The sequence below is a fragment of the Panicum virgatum genome, chromosome 4K, assembly GCF_016808335.1.
Source record: "Panicum virgatum strain AP13 chromosome 4K, P.virgatum_v5, whole genome shotgun sequence".
Lineage (NCBI taxonomy): Eukaryota > Viridiplantae > Streptophyta > Magnoliopsida > Poales > Poaceae > Panicum > Panicum virgatum.
The window spans coordinates 43,130,849-43,147,429 of NC_053139.1; the positions used below are offsets into that span (position 1 = coordinate 43,130,849).

Here is a 16,581-nt window from a genome sequence, read left to right on the forward strand (position 1 = left end):
GGAAGACCCCTACCGACAGGATGCCAGATCCTAAACTTATCATGATTTTTTACTAGTTACCGTGTACAGGCGGCCTCTCTTGGACTATAAAAGGGAAGGTCCTCCACTTAGGAAAAGGGGAGCTCTTTCTAGAACATAGGACACTCTCCTCTCTCTTGAGGCTCAGTTCATCTGACTCAGTTGTAACTCCCCAACTCTTTGTGTCTCTCTTGAGCACCTGGGCACGAGCAATACAAGCAGCGAACCACTGACTGGACATACGACATTCAAGCCTGAACCGGTATAAATCTCGAGTCATTGTGTGCTAGGCCATATCCGATCCGATGCATGACATAAACTAACGAGTAGATCACAAGTCGCCCATTTCTGGGAGCGACACATAGTAAGTGGTTTCTAATCATCTATAACTATGTTTTTTACGCATGACAATGTCTTGTGCACCTTTTTTTCATTCTCTCCAATGGAAATCTAAAAGGTCCATCAACTTGGTTCTTTTTCATAATTGTAGTCAAAAGCAATATTCAAAGATAATAATGTTTGTTTTTTGCTATATATTTACCGAGAATATTAATCAGGTGGATAACATGGTTGATTTGTTCGGACATAAATATATAGGAAATCATATCTCTAGCAATTATCTATTCCAACTAAGGGTATCCTTACAGAACATACATATATAACACAATATATCTCTAGCAATTATGTATTCCAACTAAATATATCACTGTACAATAAATATACAATAAAGCATATCCCTAGCAGCAAAGCATATCTCTAGCAATATCTATTCCAACTAAGGATATCCTTTTAGAACATAAATATATAACAAAATATATCTGTAGTAATTATGTATTCCAACAAAAATAGGTTGTCACTGCAACTCCTAGTATATATAAAGTGTGCAATAAATTTATTGAATAAAATCTAACCAAAGATATCATGTACAATATAAATATATATAACAAAGCATATCTCTAGCAATTATCTATTTCGAGTATCTTTGTGCAACCTATATATAAGTTGTTCTGACTCCATTTTCTTAAGGTGCTAAATTTAACTTCAATAATAGAAATACAACCGTCGTCCTTGCGAAATGCTACGGGATTTGTTCTTTGTGATACTGGTGTGTGCGCCTTTTCTCAATGCTGAAGCTACAATGTCAAGCTTTGGTGTCCATCCCAAAGCAGGAGTTTCTTTGAGTAGGAGCTCTTTGTTCACCAATATTGATCCAGTGATAAATGGGGTTTCAAGCGACAGATCAGAACATGTATATGTGAGTAATGCACGAATCATGACTTATTTATATATAACTCTTTTATTTTTCTTTTCTTTTTCTGTGTAACTAGTTTTGTTGTCTTAAGTTAAAATTAGTTTGGATTTTTTTTTTCTTGGAAAACTATGGGGAGGGTTACCACACATGAAATTTTATAAAATATGAGGAGCTTAAATTATGAAATGTACAGATATGACCAAGGTAGAATACACACACACACACACAATGGTCAAGGAGAATTATATATTCTTTTTAAATTCCTTATATATAGGTTGAAATTTCAAATTTTGATATATATATATATAGCTTTTACTATTTATTTGTGTAACTATGATCAATTTTGCATTAGTAACTATTGCCATTGTTTGTATATGTGGAGGAGCAGCTTTGTAAATGTGGAGCGACTCAAACCCTCTTTGCTCCCCTATCAATATTGCCTGGCGGTGCCATCACCCATCACCATGACCTCCACTAGCAAATCAACATAATATACAAATCCCTAGACCATTGCAAGATTAAAAAATTTCCCAAATTCTTCACTGTCTCCTCCACGGAGTGTGGAACTATCCATCCAGAACCACCCTCAGCAAAATTGTTTTTTTTTTTAAATTGCCATGTAAAGTTTAGTGGGGGGGGGGGAGGGGGTGAAAAACACATGGTTGCATAGTTCACGGTGAAATTTAAAAAATCAAGGTAAAGCTACGGTGTGATTCGGAGTTTTCCCTTTCACTATTTGCACACATGCAGTTTGCAACATATACAGCAAATACACCACCTAGAAATGGATATTCCGGTGGCATGGCAACTATGGATGTTTATAGTTTCCCAAATAGAAGGAGTGGGGACAGGATTGCTACTGTCATGTGGATATCAAATGACGACATTAATATTATAGAAGCTGGATGGTTGGTAAGTCAGCATGCCATTGTTATTGGACAAATGCTACTGTTACACTTACATGTAAGTTCATAAATGTTGTCTCCTGAGTAGGTTGAACCGTCCCGCTACGGAGATAGTAAATCACACTTTTTTGTTGCTTGGACGGTATGAAACCAATCATTGTCTTGTTCACTCTATAATATCCTTAACCTGCATGCTCTAGAATGAATTTTTATCTGGATTGCAGGCTGGTGGGTTTGGCGGTAAACCTGCAGGATGCTTTGACTTGGATTGTAATGGCTTCGTGCCTGTGAATGGTGCTCCAATTACACCAGGGGACACTCTTGAACTAGTGAATGGCCAAGCTAAAATATCATTCAAGATATTTAAGGTGCATTCATATTACATGGGAACCAATGGCTGCCTTTAAAATCTTTGGCTATTTCCTATGGTTTGTCTTCATATACTACATTTAAGGTTTCTCACTAAGTAGTTTGATATGTATGTATACTCAACTTGAGTGATGACTTTTTTATTAAAAAAAGTCCATAATATGCATATACCATTGCTGACTAGCTGTCCCTTTTTAAAGAGGTATATCATTGAACAATTGTTAGGGTCCATAGAGTAACTAAGGACATGAAGGAATGGTAAAAGGGTAAAGATGATAAAATTGGGGCAAAAATATACTACTACGACTTTTTCTTTAACACGTTGACAGAGCTGTAATCAAGCCGTTATGGTTGGCTACCAGAATGTTTTCCTTTCTATTTTGCTAATAAGTATTTTCCCCTTTGTTCAATTTACACATTTCCCCTCAATTTTTCTGTTTATGCGGTCTTTTACAATGAATAACGTGTCATTCCCTAAAGCCCAAAGGCAACCAAGCTACGTTACTACCCTCTAAGAGTTATGATCCCTGCTAGTGCAACATCACTAGTCAACAAGTGCCACTGCACAGCAGGCACGCAGTGGAAGGGTGAGTGGATGACTATGGCTTCCACCAATTATCAGTGCATACCTTCTTTTCTACTTTTACCTCATCGACGTAAGAAGTTCCTTGACCATCTCACCTAATGAAAAATTCCTATTGCTTAACCTCTCTGTTATTTCGGTTATTTCGGTGAAACTTGTCGTTAAATTTTTAGTAGCCTTTGTTATAGGAGCTTGACATGGAAAGGCTTTTGGGCATGTAGCGGCCTCAAGCTTGCACAAATAAAGTGGCATTTCAAATTTCAAATGGACCATAGTCCAATCATAGTGAATCTTGTTTTGTTTAATGTGTTTTTTTATGTTAATGAAGCTATGCATCTCTTGTTAGTACACAGTTGACTATGATATAACATATAGAAAGATGTACTTTTATTCTCTTTTTATTTTATCTATATATATTCTTGGAAAAATTATGCATACATGTGTGACCTTCTCTGATTGCATCTAATTGCAGAATAGAGATGACGGAGACTGGTGGCTGCACTTTGGGCAAGACGTAAACAATCTCCATCCAGTTGGATTCTGGCCAAAAAGTTTATTTAACAAAATGGAGAACCATGCCAACATAATAACTTGGGGTGGCCATACCAGATGCGACGGTGTGAATCCTAGTCCGCCAATGGGTAATGGGCAATGGCCTGGAAAGAATTCAGCAAGTATTCAGAATATTCAATTTGTTGATACTGATGGGCGAGGGTATGCAGTGCCAGCATGGGCTCTTAAAGTCGATTCAGGCAACAAGAAATGTTATCAGGCTAGTCCATTTATAAATAGTATGTTTTACTACGGGGGTCCTGGTGGTTGCACAAATTAGCACCCCTTGATAGTCTCTTTGATAGTCTGAAAGTATGAATAAACTTTGTTTCTTCTCATCTTGAGTGCTCGTCTTGTGGCAAATTAAAGACTACTCGGCATGGCTCTCGTCCATCCGCTGAAGAATCAAGTCTGATTCTGAATGAGCAGCGGCGCCATGCCATGCTCGCACCACGCAGTCCACAGCAGCCATCAGCACCATCAGCGGACGAAATCTTCAACTGCAAATGATTGTACGTTGTACTAGATCAGAGCAGACTACCGAGCAGCGGCATGCTTCTGAAGTTCTGATGACTGATGACGAAGCCATCATGCCACCGCCGTCTTCTCGTGTGGCTTGTTAGCTGTGCGAGCCTGCGACGATTGCTCTCCTGGAAGAAGAAGACAGCCTCGCTGGGGCCACAGGTGGCGGCGTGGCGCGGCACCATGGATGTCGGCCGCCGGGAGCGGTGGGAACGCGGCAGCGGCGAGGCGAGTGGACGCACGAAGCGGAGGCGGCGCTCGTGAAGGTGGTCGTGCTGGACACCGTACGATCGAATATGGCTGCCCGGATTCGACAGAGGCGTAGTCTGATTTGGTCGTTATCGTTCTCAGGACCCTGATGGGCTGTTGGCGGCGGAGGATCGCCCGAGAATGGCGCGCGTGGTCGGCGGCCTGCTCACTGCTCTACCGCGGCCTGGGGCGTCGGCCACGCCGGCTTCCATCCACCACAAGAGCTGCTCCGCGGCGCGGGCGTCCCCGTTGCGCTCTGAAGCGTGGCGCTGGGCAGGCAGTTGCGCATGCTGGCGCCCACCACACGGAGCTCCGTCGCGGCGCAGGCGGGCATCATCCAGGCTCGCCGGCCCACAGCACTCCCACCTGGCCATGGTCAAACACCACCGGAGTTCTGTTCTGTGTCATAGCATAATCCCCATTCACCGCTGAAGCCTGAAGGACTTGCATTGGTTAGTGTTGCAGTCGCTGTGCTTCCTTGCTATCAGCCGCTTGTTTCACGCGGACAAGGAAGGGCCCGCCAGAATCCGCAGAAGAGGAACTGGACGTCGGCCACCGAGAGCAAAGGATTTGGAGGCGGGGAGCCGCTGCAACGCGGCGGAGCTCTGGCGAGCCAAGGCGCCAACCAGAGGAAACGCTCGTGGAGGCTCTGCCCAGGTCGGCGGTGTCCTCGGAGCCTTCTTCTAGTTCTCGCTAAAGAAGGAAGTTTGAACCTCATCATGCATGTTGGAAGAGCAGGAAGAAGCGGGCAATTTCTTTGCGGGACAGGGCCTCGCGATTCCGGCTGAGAGGAGGGCGGGGGCGACTGCGGTGGGCAGGGCAACTCCTATTGAACACTCAATTCACAAATCTTTTGAAATATAACATCCGAATTTTTTCGATTCGAGGGTTCTCATCCTATTTTCTCAATTTGTTTGATTTTCCTTCTCATTTGCATTTTACAGACCCCTGAAAAGACTAGATTGCCCCTGGCTTTATCCCTTTTCAACTTCAACATTCCACCGTCCAATGCACCGACGCGTTTAGCCGGTGCATGCATTTTGCTTCCACTTGTCTAACTTGTCGCTGGTTTTTCACTGTGATTTGGACACCTTGACAGCAAATTGGACATCTTGGATATAGTTTGGACTACATGCATAGGATCTAAAATTATACAAATTTGTTAGTCACATCGATTATGTTGTCACACAATCATAAAAATCACAAACTATAGCCTAATGGGACCATGTTCCTTACACTTGGTTTTGCAACCAGCTGCCAAACCAGTTAGGCAACACAAACACAGTCCTGCTAAATTGATCAAGAGAGTTTTCATCGTCTTGTTAAGCTGATCGAGAAAGATTTTCCGCTGGCATCGTGCGTCGAGAAGAAGATAGCTCGCTGAGGGCGCAGCACCATGGTCCATGGATGGCGGCGGCGGCGGGGCGGGGGGGGGGGCAAGGACAGGGGCGAGTGCAGCTGAAACTTGGCAGCGATGTGGTGAGCCAGAGCACGAAACTGAGGCGCCGCTCATAGAGGGGCCTGCCGGGGTCAGCGTGGGCCACATTTACCGTCCCCCGTTGGGTCATCGATGCCATTCGATCAAACATGTGCCGATTGGGCATAGGAGCACAATGAGAGGGCGTGCACTGCAGGGTGGGGGGGCACTATCTGTTCTTTTCCCTACTCACGCTCAATGTTGACACCGTTGTGCGCAAGCACACCGTACCCGTGCTCGGCAGGAAGCAACCCGGTTGATGAGTCCCGCCGACGAGGCCAAGCAACCCAAACTGCCATTGCCATTGCCATTGCTAGTGGTGGAGACAGGATTGAGCCCAGAGGGGCGGCCAAGCAACCCAAACTGCCATTGCCATTGCCATTGCCATTACTAGTGGTGGAGATAGGATTGAGCCCAGAGGGGCGGCCAAGCAACCCAAACTGCCATTGCCATTGCCATTGCTAGTGATGGAGACAGGATTGAGCCCAGAGGGGCTCTCCTCCTCTCCTTCCTCCTCCAACCTCCTCTTCCCTCATTCTTCTTCCTCAAATTTGTAGAGGGGGCTTGGGTGGTGGTGGTGGGTGGGGGGGGGGGGGGGCTCCATAGGATTTCCAGCTAGTGGCTAATCGAGGATGTGAGTTTAGGTGGTGGCTGGTGGCTCATTGTCCTTTCTTCTTCCTCCCTTCTCTCTTTTTTTCTTCTTTTTCCTTTTCTTCTACCTCTTCTTTATTCATGGTTGCAAATTGTGGGGTGGGGGGGGGGGACTCCATGCATGGGGTAGGGGGCACCCCAGCACCCCCTGGCTCCGCTGCTGTTTCTAGCAGTAGGAGGGGCTCGAGCCCCTCCAGACCAGGGTTTTTAATTTTGGTAGAAAAAAAAATCGGACCCGTCGATAAACACGAAATTTCGGGTTTTTTATTTTTATGATAAAAATATTTTAAAAAATCAATATTGGTGATAAATATTTTTTCGAACCCCATCGATAAAATCAAAATTTTGGGTATTTCACAAAATTCCGGCCGAAATTGTGAACCTTGCTTCTACACGCTTTGCATGTTCACATTGGTGACCACATGGAAGTCTTGAGTAATGGCAGAATGAAAACAGCTGTGATCATGCCCTTTTGAATCTTGAAGAAGCAAGGATTTCTATAGCTAGCACTCATGGTTTTGCACTACATGAGAAGGTCACCGGTGCCAAGGAGGTAGTGGATGAAGAAAATCCCCCAAAGTACAAAAAGAGTAGCTTCAGCGACTTCCTTGACCATCTCACAGCTAATATGGACAAGCACAGGAACTTTCTCGAAAGCCTTCAAATGTAAGGATTGTAGAGCATAATTAGGGTATAATCTTCACAACAAGTCCAAAACATGGTAACAAGACATGCTACTTAGTTCATAACTTTATATCCTATCGATTTCAGAGTTCAGACTAATGCTGACAGTGTAAAATTCTGTGTTCTGTATTTGTTCCTTTGATGAAGAGGTACTAACATGTGGTTTTGTGCAGGTAGTTTTCTCCTTTCATCCCGTTGGCTGAGGTCTAAGCACCGTCAACGGAGGTGCCTGTGCATGACCCCACGCCCAGAGCTCGGAGCCTGGAGCTTGCAGCCAGTGGAGGAGGAGGCAGGGGAGGCTGGGACAGCAACTACTGGGTAGGCACCTACCAGACGTCCAAAGGTGATCCAACGGTTTATTTTTCTGCAGGAAACCCATGAGGACTACTTGTGCGTGTGGCGCACCGATTCCTTCCTTTTTCCTCATGTGTCGCGCCTCCCTTGCCGCCGTCGAGTTCGTCCATGCCATTGCCACCACACCACAGATGAGTTGAAACTTGGAAGAGGATCCAGACGCCTCCCCGATGCCGCTAATGAGAGGAAGGGGCACCGACGAAGAAGTCGTTCCCTCCTTCCAATTCGTGCTGGCGTTGACTCTGGAGAAGAAAAGAAGAAACGATTGAGGTCCCTGTGATCCGTCATACACAGCTCCGTGTGCGGAAGGTGTTTGTCCTTCTCTTACTATCTCCCATCTCTGACACGACCGCCTTGCCCCGCACCATAGCTGCCACCCGTCTATCAACCATGCGAGCATATGCGAGCCCGTTTATCCTTCCCTGTGAGCATGACGTCGAGCACATCACCACTGGATCCGCCCCGTCAGCTATATATTTCTCAGTGATATTAATCAGCTGCATAACGTGAATGAGTAGCATCCAATTACTAGCTTATAAGAAAATCAAGGGGCACTTCAAAGTATATTTTGACCATCCTTGCAGGGGTTGGGGTTAGGGGGCTCGAGCCCCCTAAGCCCCCCCCCCTCCCTCAATATTGTATCCGCCATTGCTTCCTCATAAGAAAATTAATTATGGGATGTCTGAAAAAGGAGGCATAACTACATATATACTGGTTGGAGGCATACCCGTAAGTGTACTAGTGTGGTGATGAGTACTCAAAGTGTTTTATAAAGTGGTGTTTGGATTCATAGACTAAACTTTAGTCCCTATCACATTAAAGAGAATCTTGGTGTTTAGAAGTATTAAATAAAATTAAATCTAATTATAAAACTAATTACATAGATGAGTGTTAATTCGCGAGACGAATCTAATGATAATTACCCTCATTAGATTCAGTCTTGCAAATTAGCACTCATCTGTGCAAAAAGTTTTGTAAATAGATTTTATTTAATACTACTAAATATCAAGATTCTATTTGATGTGACAGGGACTAAAGTTTAGTATCTAGGAACCAAACAACCCCTTAATTTGTTAGGCACTCTGTGAATTGTGAACTTCTGTTCCTTAACCTCCACTGTGATTTGTCACTTGCCCTTCTACTTGTTTATAATTTAGATCTGGCAGACAGTCATTTTTTTTTTGCAAGAGAAGTGATCATTTGGATGGTAAAATAGAATGTGGCGGCGGCATGCTTGATTATTTTATGTACCTAGTGTCTTCAGTGCAATTCATGTTGTAGTAGCATTTACACAAGACAAGCTATTGGCTGATGAAATATATTCCTGCAAGTTTTGAAATTGAAATGTTGCCATTGCATAATTTCTAGGCCCTGTACAAGTAGTCGACCTACCGTTGTTAGTGCCAGGATTGTGTTGTTAGAGCAAACATTTGCTTCCTCTAAATCAAGCACCTGCTTGTTTGTTTATATGGGGCAAAACACACCAATGTATTTTAAGAGATTGTAAATATCCTATAAGCAGGCATTACACAGAAATAAACCTCATTATCCTCTCAAAAAAAGAAATAAATCTTCTTAGGCCCCAAGGCCGGCCCAGTAAGGCCACTAGGGAAGGCCATGTCCTGCGGCCCACGCGGGAGGACGTTTGCGGAGCGGAGCACAACCAGGGCAATGATGTTCTTTAGTCCCACACCGCCGAGTCTCGAGGGGATTAGCCAGCTATCGCACGTCTTATTGAGCTGCAGCTGCAGGCATCGAAATCAAGCAGCTGCGTGGTGAGCACAAAGCGAACTATTCTTTCGCCTTTTACTAAAGAATACCGTGTGCGCGCCACAATAAGCAGCATACTCTAATTTTTTGAGGGTGCTTTCTCCTTGAGGAGGCGCCCAACAAATCAATTTTCAAGATTTGATTTGGGGTGATGTTTGTTTTATCTCTTTTTTAGAATTAGGGTTTAGGATTAGGATAGGATTATTATTATTCACTAAATTGTTATTATGTTTCTACTACTATCTCTGTTTTAAATTATAAGATATTCTAATAATATTGGAGAGTTAAAGTTTTTTATATTTGACCTAATTTATATAATAGAATAATAACATTTATTATATAAACTAAGTACCATTAGATTTTTTATTAATTATATTTTTATAGTACATCAATTTGATATCATAAATCTTTATATCTCTCTCTATAATCTTGGTCAAACTTAAGATTGCTTTGACTCTCCAAGATTCTTGGGATGTATTATAATTTAGAACGGAGGGAGTATAATCAACAGATACAGCAATGGCATTGCTTGCCGCTGACCGAAGAGCCCAAGAGCTCCCAATTACTACCGCCCTACTTTCATTTTAGCCGAATTACTGTTTTAGGGTGCTATTTTGAATTTTATACAAATACTCCCTCCGTTCCAAATTATAAGTCATTCCAAGAATCTTGGAGAGTCAAACCATCTCAAAGTTTGACCAAAATTATAGAGAGAAATATAAAAATTTATGACATCAAATAGGTGCACTATGAAAATATGGCTAACAAAGAATCTAATAATACTTAATTGATATCATAAATATTATTATTTTGTCATATAAATTTGATCAAAATTGAAAAACTTTTACTCTCCAAAATTTTAGAAATGACGTAATTCGGAACGGAGGGAGTTACCTCGCAGGGAAGAAAAAACGCCGCCGTCGAAGAAAGAGCTCCTCGTGTACTTCCTCTGGACCATGCCTGACCAAACTGATGATGGATCCCCACGCTACCGAAGCGCCGTCGATCCGCAGTAGGACGTGCGCTCTGCATTCTGCAAGCCCCTCCCGCGTGAGCCGTCGTGACGTCGCCGTCGTGGTTGCAGACCGGACAGGTCCAGCGCGTCGGCGGCGCCGGAGTAGCTCGCCCCGCAGGCCCAGCACGCTGCGCTCTCGGCGGCGTGCTTGCAGACCGGGCAGCGCCGCAGCGGGAGGCCGTGCCAGATTCCTCGTATGCGCCTTCTTCGACGCCGCAGCAGGAGGAGCCGAGTAGCCGGGAGATGGAGAGGACGACGGAGCGAGCTGAACGGCTCTGTCGATAGGCCATCTTCTTCTCCCAAGATTCTGCGTGCTTTCCGAAAAGATTGTTGTGCTGCCGAGACACCACCATCCGTGGCCCCACATGTCACTGGATAGAGCATTGACTGGTCCTCACGCATCCGAGTGGCCCCGCAGCAACCCCACATGCCAGCGGCCCGTGCGCTCCATCGAAGTAATCGAACTGTCCACAGGTGGTTGCATCAACTTCGTGTTGATGCGTGGGCTATACTGGGCCGCAAAGCCACAAGGCCCACCCAACAGCTGTGTCCTGCGGCCCGCGCGGGAGGTTGAGTTTGAGATATGAGGGGTGATGATTAGTCCCACACTGCTTAGGGGGTGTTTGTTTCCGCTTATAATCTGATTCTAGATGGAAATAATCCAAAATCCCACCCAAACGTCTGGATTATTTTTCGCTTATCTGAACCGCGGCTTCCCTGAGAATCTCCGAAACAGCGGGGAAGGCGATTCTTCCCATCGCATCGAAAAGGTCGCGCCCGGGAGAAGCGAGCCGATTCTCCCCCCGATACCCCTCCTCCCCCATCGCCCCCCACCCGCCGATACGCCTCCTCCCCCTCGTCCCCCGGGATCTCGGCGCTGCCCCTCACTGGATTCGCGCCGCCCCTCACCGGATCCGGCCGCCACCGCCCTCCTTCGCCGCCCGCCGCCCTCGGGGGAGACGCGCGTGCGCCTCCCGTGCGCTGCCCCTCACCGGATCCGTGCCGCCACTCCCCTCCTGCGCCGCCCGCCGCCGTTGGGGGTGACATGCGTGCGCCTCCCGCGTGGGGACCTGAGCCCGGAGCTCCGGCGCACTGGTCGTCCCGCGCGCCATGCTCGCCCCGCGGGAGGAGCCCCGCGCCTTGCACACCTCCTCCCCGCCCGCCGCCGACGCCTGGAATCACACCGCCGCCGCCGTCGGGGGAGACGTGCGTGCGCCTCCAGCGCGGGGACCTGAGTCCGGAGCTCCGGCGCACTGGTCGTCCCGCGCGCTGTGCTCGCCCTGCGGGAGGATCCCCGCGCCTTGCACACCTCCTCCCTGCCCGCTGTCGACGCCTGGAATCACGCCGCCGCCGCAGGGAATCGAGGGCATTTCAGACATTTTACCACTCAACTCAGATAATCGAGTCAAAATAATCAGGATTGCCAAACACCCAGCTTATCCAGATAGCCGATTCTCTGGCCAGCTGTCTTATCTCATAATCCTGATTCTCAGAAAAGCGGAAACAAACATGACCTTAGTCTAGATGAGATTCGCCAGCCGTGACACGTCTTATAGGGTGACAGTTGCAGGCTTCAAACTCAAGCAGCTGCGTGGTGAGCACAAAGCAAACTATTCTTTCGTATTTTACTAAAGAATACTGTGTGCACGCCACAATAAGCAGCATACTCTAATTTTTGGAGGGTGCTTCCTCAAGGAGGCGCCCAACAAGCTGAAATTTCCAAATTTTGAGCCTTCAATTCAAGCACATGTATGTTACTTCTTGGCGTGTTATTGTCCAAAAAAGAAAAAAATGAACTCTGCCTGCACGTCCTTTTCTGCAGTTTTTTTGCACGTCAGTTAAGCGGTGCTGCCGTCTTAAATCCTGAACCTTGCTAAGCCGTCATGCCGGATGCGCGAGCGGTGCCTATTGTTTGGTTGCCGGCAAATCCACGGGACGGGAATCCAACCAAGTTAGACGTCACAGCGGCCGTACACGTATTCGGTAAACCCGTCGCAAGCAGTACACACGTACGTCACGTGCGTGGTCACCACTCACCCTACTACGAATTCCCCTGCTACTCGAGTGTACGGCGGCGGCGTCCTCGCGCTTTATAGGATACTAGGAAAATTTGGCTCGCTAACGCCGCGGCTGCAGGTGATGAGTGTATATGGTTACGTGGCATGTGCTTGGTTGTTGTAGTGCATGTAGGAGGTGCCCAATACGACAAAGATGATTCTACCTCAGCATCAGTGTTGGAGCAAGTTTGGGGAAAATTTATGTGTAGTTAAGGGCGATGTGTTGAGGGCTTGAGGCCTTGGTGAGCTGTGTGTAGCTGAGGTAGATTGGGTCCATATTTTATCAATTGTGAAAGGTAAGTGTGGAATAGTACGGGCCCATGTGTTTGTTGTGTGAGTGTGACAGAAGGTAATCAGGTCTTGGTCCATGGTAGTATGGCAATACTATTTCGTGCAGTCGTATACTGTACAGTGCTTTGGTTGATGGGCAGCCTGAGCGGGCAGTGCAATATTGTTGCCACCTATGTGCACTCTACTAGGCAGGAAGGCCACGGGGCTAAATTGTTAAACTAAATTGTGAACCTAGTAACAGCAAGAGCGAAGCACATGCCAATAATTTACCAACACGACAGCTATTGCAGGCTGAAACTAAGCACTATAGTAATAAAATGACAAAACGAAGGCCTTACAACTGAACGCATGCAATGGAACAAAATATAGACACCCACAAAGAGCACATCGTACTGTTAGGATAAGAGCATCAGCTAGAGCAATCACAAAATGAAAGAAAAAAAACTACATAGAATGGGCACACAACGGCAATGATATGATGCAAATAAGATTTGCATGCATACAACACGATTAAAATAACAATAAAATTCGTTGTAGAGCCTATCGCCAGAAGGGGAAAATAGTCGCAGCAGCCAGAGGAGTAAAAGAAAATATTATAGCTGAGAATAGGCACAACAGAATAATATAAACACAGAAGAAAGATCATTATACTTTGAAATTGATAGACACCAACAGAAGCGGCACAGGCCCCGGAGCCACAATGGCCAGAGCACAGAGGTGGCGAATGGATCTTGGCACAAAGAAAGAAAAATATTCCATCATCATATTATTCGTATAGAGAAAAACACAAGTAAAAAAAAAGAAATGCGACAACACTGATAGCAGCACGGGAAATAATAGTAAAAAAGGCAAATCTAAGAAGCCGAAGAGGGGAAAATAAGTAAAAGAAAACCTACAATAAACAACAATAGAAAAGGTGTAAGAAGAAAGCAAGGCGAGCAGGCAGGAAATGGCTAGGAAATTTTAGTGCTCAGCAAAGATAAATTGAAGAAAAAAGGAACAGGAACTTACGAAGAGGGAAAGGAGCAGGGACGCCTAGTCGGCGACCGAACCCATGAGGCCTATCCGGTGGAGCAGTGTAACGAAAATGCCAGGCGAGCAGCTGGGAAAAGGCTGGCAAATCTCAGAGGTGATCAAAGAGGAGAAGAAAAAGAAGAGAATGCATCTAATCGGCGGCACGGAGGACGACCTCCACTCGTCGGCGCAGTAAAAAAAATGACGCAGAGGTGGGAGATGGAAGCGACGCCACCGACGAAGGGTGAGGCGATGTGGCGTCCGGAGTACGCAGTCTTGAAGCAGGCCACGATCCAACCACGAGAACGAAAGAAGCCCAAAATAATGGGCAGACACGGACGATGCAAGAGGCGGCACACCAAAAAGTGGCCCAGGCAAAAGCAGGAGACACAAACATAGCCAGAAGCCGGCGACACACGTCAAGCACACAGAAGACACAAAACAATTGAAGGCAGACAACACAGACGTGGAGCCATGGAATTGGCAGAAACAGCGCTTAGGCCTCCGGAGGCCACGGTTTGGTTCGGCGATATAGAGTTACATATAAACGCCATGGTTCGCAGAACGGAGTTGTGTATGCAACTGCAAGGTTTGGTATTCGTAGATTAAGCCTAACCACAAAACACAACTGATACGAAAACACAAGCACCTGCATTGAGGCCAAGACTTGAGCTAGTAGAAATGGAGGTGCTTGCATTCATTTATGAGCACATCCGGTCTAGTGTTACAATATATAATAAATAGAAAAGATTATTACGAGGGTGATTTTCAGGAAAAAAAAAGTTACCTATATAATTTGCTATATTTCTAAAACATGACAATTTGAGAACTATTGATGCTCAGAGACCAAAAGTTTTGACCAAATCTTGGTCAGCACCAAGTATTGTGACTGTTGGAGCTAGCTTCTTGCTTAAAGGATTTGCTTGCATTTCCTTTTCAAACTATCATGAGTGTGTGAACGGAAGGAAATTTTCCATTAAATCGCAGCACACTTTTGTTCGGGGGGCAAACATGGCAAAATTTATGAGCAACAGCAGCAGCCTATCCCCACCAACCTTCAACCACATCCAGGTGACAAGAGCAGGCTTCAGAGAGGCCCGCAATGCTCCCCTTAAACCCATGGAGCATCTCGTCTCACTCTCCAAGCCTTCGTTTTCGTTCCATGATGCCCTTGCCTTGACACGGCAGGTACAGCTTTGTGGCCAACTGCTGAGAGTGACCGGCCGATCCAACGACGACGGCGAAGTGGGAAAGGGTGTGGACGGCGATCCTGTCGAGCTTTCATGGCTGAATTGGTTGGAGGCTTGGAGCAATGGATATGCCCACACCAACGGCCCTTTAATTTCAATGCGGAGCAGTTGCAGAGGACGGCGTATCATCGCTGGTTTCTTCAGTCTCAGGGGGGCCATACGGAATAGCATTCCTTTTGCTGTACTTTTCCATGTTTGAGAATGAAATTTAACAGGTCTGTATATATATAGCTGCTGATGTGGAACAGATGGGTAAAGTGTAAGTGTTCTAGAAAAAGGCATGACGCATGCACTGTTCAGTTGAAGTAGGGAACAAGGTAAAATGACACAGGAAAAGAGACCCCCAGAATATGTGTACTTCTGAATTCTGATGGTGAGCTGCTTATCCTTCTAGACCCTGTCTCTTACAGAGTTGCATCATCATTAAGCTAGCATCAGTGAAGAAATGGGCAAAGTTTGCTTGAATCTAGCCTTCATACTTGAACAAAGTTTGATTGTATCAGTATCTTGATGCAAATGCTGAAAATCTGAAATCACTCTGTAACTGACTCCCCATTGCAGTTACATGAGAAATGGAATGTTACCAACCAACCGTAACAAAGGTATGACATCTTCTTAGATGTTTTTTTTTATCAGCGTGCCGCATGCCCACAACCGATCTGAACTTAGCTGAGTACTTGGCACTCCTTCGTGAGCACACTTCCAGTTTCAGCTAAGGAACAGTGATGCGATATTGTATCACGTCCATACCCTTTGCCCACTAGCCACTACTCAGACAATTTTTGCAGAAAATTGGGTCAAAACTATTATGCTTCGCATAGACAACGTCCTGAATAAGCAAAAATGGCGAGAACACAAAGCTATGACCCAATGCTAGGAGAAAAAGATCACATGCTTATCCTAAACGTCATATATTTAAAAACACACGGAGAATTGCCGTTGCAGAGCTAGCTAGCTCTGAGATGATCCTGCTGACCGATTATTCGTAGGAATGAAATGTGGATAGCTAGGTAGGGTGGTTGAAGTTGCAGTACTAGTGACTATCACTTGGTAGTTGGTACCCACAACAAAAGGCATGAATACCGATCAAGGACAATAATTAGTTGCTCATCTAGATTTGACAAGATTTCACCTTTACCGATCTATGTACTGCATGCCACTTCTCTAAGTCTTACACATAGAAGACAAACTGAAATAACAAAGCTCATCAGCATGCATGGCCTAGGTAGAGCAGAAGCCAGAAGGCCAGCCAAACAAACATGGCCTAGATACAATCTATGATCTCAAAGATATAATTTTCTTAGCCATTTATTGTAGCTCAAAACACATGTCATTCCATCTCAAACACTAATTGAACGGCTACCATATACTAGAAAATATAAATCTATCTTGAACAATATAGCTAGTGATCGACATGGATTAGCTCAAAATAAATGAGAAGGCTAGAATGACTTGCGTACTTGGTATAAATATACGGAAACTGTCTCAAGAATATAGATATATCTCGAACAATAGAATGGCATGCATCAATTATGTACTAACAAAATAACTGAAAATATTCTTGAAAT

The 16,581-nt window shown here is 45.4% G+C and overlaps 1 protein-coding gene and 2 non-coding genes across 3 annotated transcripts; all 3 read left to right on the top strand.

Moving 5' to 3' along the window:
- The first annotated feature begins 2,014 nt into the window (after positions 1 to 2,014).
- LOC120702259 lies at positions 2,015 to 3,973 on the top strand. Its single transcript, XM_039985978.1, has 4 exons — positions 2,015 to 2,182; positions 2,264 to 2,317; positions 2,400 to 2,543; positions 3,600 to 3,973. Exons 1-4 carry the CDS (start codon positions 2,015 to 2,017, stop codon positions 3,957 to 3,959), a joined length of 726 nt encoding a protein of 241 aa, XP_039841912.1. The 3' UTR covers positions 3,960 to 3,973.
- Positions 3,974 to 9,382: 5,409 nt separating this feature from the next.
- Positions 9,383 to 9,501, top strand: LOC120705323. Its single transcript, XR_005687909.1, has one exon. It is a non-coding gene; the product is annotated as a U5 spliceosomal RNA (small nuclear RNA).
- A 2,485-nt stretch (positions 9,502 to 11,986) lies between these two features.
- On the top strand, positions 11,987 to 12,102 carry LOC120705334. The gene has a single exon (XR_005687918.1). It is a non-coding gene; the product is annotated as a U5 spliceosomal RNA (small nuclear RNA).
- Positions 12,103 to 16,581: the final 4,479 nt, after the last annotated feature.